This window comes from Micromys minutus (assembly GCF_963924665.1).
Source record: "Micromys minutus genome assembly, chromosome: 3".
In the NCBI taxonomy this organism is placed as follows: domain Eukaryota; kingdom Metazoa; phylum Chordata; class Mammalia; order Rodentia; family Muridae; genus Micromys; species Micromys minutus.
The window spans coordinates 55,284,535-55,291,806 of NC_137972.1; the positions used below are offsets into that span (position 1 = coordinate 55,284,535).

A 7,272-nucleotide genomic window follows, 5' to 3' on the forward strand; every position below is an offset into this window, starting at 1 on the left:
TCAATCTTCTTAAATTTCTCAAAGAACCAGCTCTTGGTTTTGTTGATTCTTTGAATTGTTCTTTTTGCTTCTATTTGGTCAATTTCTGCTCTGATTTTGATTATTTCTTGCCATCTACTCCTCTTGGGTGTATCTGCTTCCATATGTTCTAGAGCTTTCAACTGTGCTGTCAAGTTGCTAGTGTATGCTCTCTCCAGTTTTTTTCTGGAAGCACTCAGAGCTATGAGTTTTCCTCTCAGTACTGCTTCCATTGCATCCCATAGGTTTGGGTATGTTTTGTTTTTATTTTCATTAAATTCTAGAAAATCCTTTATTTCTTTCTTTCTTTCTTCTTTGACCCTGCTATCATTTAATAGATCATTGTTTAGTTTCCATGTGTATATGGGCTTTTAGTTTTCTTTGTTGTTATTAAAGACCAGTCTTAGACCATGGTGTTCTGATAGAATGCATGAAATTATTTCAATCTTCTTATATCTACTGAGGCTTGATTTGTGACTGAGTATATGGTCAATTTTGGAGAAGGTACCATGAGGTACTGAGAAGAAGTTGTGTTCTTTTTTTTTGAGGATGATATGTTTTTGAAGATATCTATTAATTCTAATTGCTTCATAACCTCTTTTAGTTTTGTTGTGTCCTTGTTCAGTTTCTGTTTTCATGATCATCCATTGGTGAGAGTGGGGTGTTGAGGTCTCCCACTATTATTTTGTGGGATACAATGTATTTTTTGCTCTAGTAGGGTTTCTTTTATGAATATTGGTGCTCTTGTATTTGGATCATATATGTTAAGGATTGAGAGTTCCTCCTGACACATTTTTCTTGTAATGAGTAAAAAGTGTCCTTCTTTTCCTTTTTTGATAACTTTTGGTTGAAAATCTACTTTATTCGATATTAGAATGGCCACTCCAGCTTCCTTCTTGGGACTTTTCTTGGAAGGATTTTTCCCAACCTTTTACTCTGAGATAGTGCCTGTCTTTGTCTCTGAGATGAGTTTCCTGTATGCAGCAAAATGCTGGGTTTTGTTTATGTATCCAGTTTGATAGTCAAAAATTTTTATTGGGGAATTGAGTCTATTTATGTTAATAGATATTAAGAAATAGTTGTTGCTGTTTCCTGCTATTCTTGCTTTTGGAGGTAGATTTGTGCCTGTCTGCCTTTCTTCTTTTGGTTTTCTTCCTTAGGTATTTTCTTGTTTTGACTAGGATGTCTTTTCCCTTCTTAAATTCTGTTTTCCACCTCTAATTCATTGTAGTGCTCAATTTGTGGTCAGATATTGTGTAAATTTAGCTTTGTCTTGGAATATCTTGGTCTCTCCATCTATGGTGATTGAGAGTTTTGCTGGGTATAGCAGTTTGGGCTGACACTTGTGTTCTCTTAGGGTCTGCATGTTTTCTGTCCTGGATCTGCTACCTTTCATAGTCTCTGTTGAGAGATCAGGTGTGATTCTGATTGGTCTGCCTTTATATGTTACCTGACCTTTTTCACTTACTGCTTTTAGTATTCTTTCTTTGCTTTGGGTACTTGGTGTTTTTACTATTATGTGGCAGGAAGTATTTCTTTTCTGGTTCACTCTATTTGGAGTTCTGTAGGCTTCTTCGGTGCTCATTGTCATCTCATTCTTAAGGGTAGGAAAGTTTTCTTCTATGTTTTGTTGAAGATATTTACTGTGCCTCTTAGGAGATACTCTTTGCTCTCTTCTATTCCTATTATCCTTAGGTTTGGTCTTTCCATTGTGTCCTGAATCTCCTGGAGATTTTTGGTTCGGAGTTTTTTGGATTTTGCACCTTCTCTAACTGTTTTGTCTATGTTTTCCATGTTGTCTTCAGCCCCCGATATTCTCTCTTCAATATCTTTTAGTCTGTTGGAGATGCTTGCATCTGTGACTCTTGATTTTTTTTTTAGGTTTTCTACCTCTAGGGTTGTCTCTTATAGTGTTTTCTTTATTGTTTCCATATCTGTCTTGAATTCCTTCTTCCATTCCTTCATCTCTTAGGTTCTGTTTTTCTCTAGTTCTTTGAATTCTTTGAGTGTGTTTCTTGTTTCTTCTCTAAAAGCTTCTATTTCTTTATGCTTTTCTTCCTGTTCTTGTTATAGGATCTCTATCATCATGTTGAGGTATGATTTTGCGTATGAGTCTTCTTTTTCTGGAGTGTTTGGCATTCTGTTGTTCGCTGTGATGGGAGAGCTGGGTTCAGGTGTTTCCATGTTTTCTTTTCACTTTCCTCTTGCCATCTTGTTGTCTGTGATATTACATGATCATGTCATCAGTGACTGGTTCTTTTTTTTTTTTTTTTTTAGCTGTCCTATTTTATTTTTGTTGTTTTTTTTAAAACAACTTTATTTTACAAAACAAAGATAAATGTTTTATTTATGATTTTAAACATTTTTTGCTTAAATTTTACATTTTTGTCAGTACTTTTTTTAGATTTTAAAATAATTTTTACATAAAACTATATGAATATATTTTTAGTCAGTACTTGATTTTTTTAAAGGTTTGATAGTATGCATTGAAAACTTAATAGTTACAATGAGTGTAACGTACATGTAAAACAAAATGTAACTGGTTCCTCTCTCTCCCTTGTACCTGGCCTGTGTCCTTGGATCTTTGCTGTTTCTGGTGGGAGACTACCTGAGCACCTGTTCTGCATGCATGGGCCACCGGCTGGAGACAGAAATGGTAAAGCAGGTTTCCTGCTCCCCTGAGCCAATGGGGGGCACTTTCTGAGAGCTCGGCATGAACCTCTCTGTTCCCTGGCTACTCAGAGCACTGTCTCACCAGTCCTTTGTCCCTGGATCTCTGCTGTTCCTTGTGGCAGATTGGTTTTATTTTTAAATATAAAATTGCCATCCCTACATTTATTGAAAAGTTCATAAGTTCAATTAAGAAGGGATAAGTCTACATTTTCATTTAATATCAAAGCATGTGCATTGTTCAGAGATCTATAGCTTTGGTGGCAGCACATTGCTCGTCATGAAAAATCTTACCATCACTGAAAATAAAACCTTACTATCCTTTCATAGATGGATAACAATATGTTAATTATGCATTTTTCATTACTGAGAATCAGCAGAGGACTAACTACAGCATAGCTATGGGCTACAAGAGTCTGGACACAATGCAGTGGTAGATTTCCCTGGAATAAGGTTCTTGAATATGAGATGATACTGAAATAGTTGACATCACCAGGAAGAAGCTCTTGAGCACTAGAATGGTCTAAAGGGCTCTTTGCTGAGGGGTTACTTTTGGAGAAAGCTTTGAGTTTTGTAGTTGCTGGGACTATGTCTTCTGCCTGCACAAGAGAGTTGCCATGTAGCAAATTGAGAGTCCCATGAGACCAATAAGGAAGACATTCTTGAAAGCCAGCAGTGTAAAGAAGGTGCTTTGCATTGAGGAAGTCATGGGCAAAAAAGAGCAAGATTTCATTATGTATATATATATGATTAACTGAGGTAAGATTTAGTGTGGCAATAACAGATATTAAATTATAGCTGCTGATAGATTTATAGCAGATACTCAGTAAGATAAAGAAACATGAGAGATGATGTGGGAATTGTGTTTGAACTTTTCTAAGTGAGATCTTTGAGTCCTGATGCTGGCCTGGAAGATGCTCAACAGGCAGGTTGCACAGAGAGGCTCCTGAAAAACCTGTGCAAGAAAATGAATAGCTTACTTGTGATGTCATCCCATCCTCCTGAGGACATAACAAAGTATATGGTTATATGCTGCAAATAACAGATTTGGAAGGGATTCATTTTTTAATAATAAAACACAAAAATTGCTTTCTGCAATCTTTGGAACTAACAATTCCTGGTGCATAAGGGTCCAGTGTGAACACCACATATATTGTCTGTTCAGGGGTTAGTTGCTTGCATCCACATACTCATGGTCACTATACTGACATTTCTTAACTTATAAAGTTAAGAAATATATGGGTAGGGGCTAACAACACCATTGCCATTTTCTCAAGCCAGCACCCATACTATTCTGGTACATGATTCTGACATCACACTCTAGGTTTATGCTCTTCACCCAGTACAAAGAAGGCAGACTCATCCTTTTCTGTGCATATTTTTCATGTGTTTATTTGAGAAGTTGTTGTTGCTGTTGTTCTTTGCTTTGGTTTCAGTAGTTTTTTCTAAGACAGGGATTCTCTGTGTAGTCATGGCTGTCAGGGAACTCAGTCTGCAGACCACGCTGGCTTCCAACTCAGATATTCCGCTTCCTCTACCACCTGAGTTCGAAGATTAAATACATGTGCCACAAACACCCCACCTATTGTGGGATTTTAAAAAAGTCTTTTTCTCATATTTATATCTGGTTTGTGGTTGTAGTGTAGTTGGTTTTGTAGTTTTGGTGTCGTAATGTAGACTTACTTCTATAGCTAATGCTAATCTTGAACTCACTATCCTGTTTTTTCAACCTCAGGGTTACAAACTTTAGTTGCCAGCCACAACACTGCTAATGTATTTTATACAACTTACAGTTGTGTGTTTTTTTCTGCATCTTTCATTCTTGTTATTTTAAATGTTCTCTCACATTACCTAATAAAACTTCATCCAATTTGTTAACACACGGCCTGTTTGAGGCTTCATAAAAAGATCTTCTCCAATCTTTCTCTTTCCTTCAATCAGTTTGCCATTGTGACATTAGTTTATATGTAAGTATCAGTACTGAAATCTATGAATTTTAGGTGTGGTGGGTGCACATAGGTGATAATTACACACTTTGGGAAACATAACTGTTTTACTGTGTGAAGTGTACTTCTGAGTATGTTCAGAGTTGTGAAGTATGTTCAGCTGTGTAAACCAAGTGGCTGTGTTTGTGTTCCCCTTTGAGAAGAAGCCCTTGGGATGGAGATTGGTTTAATCTTTATTATGCAGGCATACTACAATTCCACAGTTTTCATGATGTTTATTAATACTGCAGCAATGACATAAACTTGGATGAATTTAATATTTAAATTTGAATGTTTTGGCAACATGTAAAGTGCTTTGTTAATAATCTTTTATCATTTTGACTCCTATATGACCTATTCTTTCTTATTCACTGTGTTTTCCTCTCTGGCAGGTTAAATAGATGTTCAAGATGTTCCTGGTGGACTAAGACAAACATTCCTCAGTATGAATGGACTGTGGTCAGATCTTACAATCTGACATCACCAGACTATTGGTTTTACTACCTTTCACTATTTTAAATATGCTTATCTGAGCATCATTGTGCAAATGACAGCCTGGCTCTCTAAACATAGTTCTAGTTCCATGTGTGTGTGTTTTCTGGATCACATGAAAATTGATTCTCAAATCAATGTTTCTTTATGTAATTTGCCAACTATAATCAATTTAGGTAACTGCATTATTGGAAATGTCATAACTATGCTATAATTAATGTCATGGAATTTGCCAGAGAGAACGCTCAACAGTTACATGTTCTGTTCTTTATAAATATCAAGGTCAATTACCAACACCTACACTGGGTGGTCCACAAGTGCCTATGCATCTCAACCTCTTTGAGGACCTGTTGTCAAGTACACACACACACACACACACACACACACACACACACACACTTAAAACTTAAAAACAAATCTTTCTTAGGATCTTAAATGCAGTGTGTGAACCCAGCTAAAATGAGAGATCTCTCACAGATCTCCTTTGAAAATGTATTAGGAATTGTAAACCTCATATGATATCTGAGAGGGCATGCTGTTTAATTTCCTTTTATATAGTTCTCATCCACACACAAAGTAAACAGATATAACAGAAAAAAATTATATATAAATTTAAACTCATGAATGTTCCAAATATGTCATGAACCACAGCTCAGACAACAACTTGCTGGATTATATAAAGGAACCATACCCATTTCTAAATTATCAAATATTTAGTATTCCTGCACATATGGAGCAAAAAAAACTTAAGTACACGTTTTTCAGTGCAAATAAACACAAAAGGGCTGACTGTGGCATAACTATGAGACACAAGAATTTGGACACAGTAGAATATTGAATAATCCTTGAACTTCATCCTTGAGTGGAAAATAATTTTTTCCAAGATGTAGAGCACTATGAAAAGGCTCATGAGCAGCAGGATTGTCCTGGTAGCCTTTTGCTCTGGGGATTCTGTTGAAGAAAGGCTGATGCTGTGAAGATGCTGGACCTGCTTCTTGTGCCTCAATAGGAGAGCCACCATGTACCCACTGGACAGGGTCATGAGACTGATAAAAATAGCTTCCCTGATGGCCATTGGTGTGGAAAACATGCTTGTTTTAGAGTAACTAATGGGTAGAAGTGAGCAAGACTGAGAAATAAACATAAAATTCTCTGAAGTCAAATTGAGGGTATCAATAATTGATACAAAGGGGTGACTGCTAAAAGACATATAGAGGACACAGAGGAAAATAAATACACCTGACATGTGACTAGGAAATTTCTTTTTAAATTTTGTTAAACAGGAGATTCTCGAACTGAGAGTGATAGTCCAAAGGACATTCAGCAGACAGGTAGCACAAAGGGAGAGTCCTCTAAAAAACCTGTTTAAATACATAAGAGTTTCACAAGTGGTAGAATCCCATATGCCTTGAGACATAAACATGTCTGCAACTATGAGTCCCATATTTATAAGCAATAGCAGTTGGGCTAGTGAAAAAAAAGCAATGTAGAGATCAATGGGCTTAGGCCTGTTTTCACCAAGGAGCAGGCAGATGTGAGCAAAAATCAGGATACTGTTAGCTGAGATCCCAACACTCACTTCAGAGAACAAGGTGATTTTTATGTAACTGTCAGTGTGGAGTATGTTGTCTTTATTCATTGTATGTGGGTAGAAAGCAAATAACAACAATCTGAGGAGAAATGTAAAAAACAAACAAACAAACAAACAAAAACTTCATTTAAAAATATGGTCTTATTCACAAATGCCAACCAACACTGAGCTAGCAAAAAAATGTCCCCTCCTCCTAAATCCATATCATCAAACTCAGCTCCAGCTCACAGCATCTCAAATTATCCTCACTGTCTTCACTGTCCTCATGCTTTCCAATCAAGGCTGAATTGTGTTTACTATTGTGGGCTACCTCAGAACATTAACTGCCTTGTACATTAAACACTTCCATGAATTCTAAGAAGCATTTCCAGTTGCATCGGAATAAGTGGCCTGTGAGTGCACAAGTCTCTGGGAGCTTGGAAGAGCTGCAGGAATGCTTTCAATCCGAAACTGAAGAGAGTCAACTTCTTATGCCCAGGTTCTACCATGGGAGAGGCTGCACAAAACTCTCATTGT

At 36.7% G+C, this 7,272-nt stretch overlaps 1 protein-coding gene across 1 annotated transcript; it reads right to left on the reverse strand.

Annotated features, from left to right (window-relative positions):
* Positions 1-5,862: 5,862 nt before the first annotated feature.
* On the reverse strand, positions 5,863-6,804 carry LOC308418916 (vomeronasal type-1 receptor 40-like; the record flags this gene model as incomplete). Its single annotated transcript, XM_080914443.1, has 1 exon — positions 5,863-6,804. One exon carries the CDS (start codon positions 6,802-6,804, stop codon positions 5,863-5,865), a length of 942 nt encoding a protein of 313 aa, XP_080770569.1.
* Between the last annotated feature and the right edge of the window lie 468 nt (positions 6,805-7,272).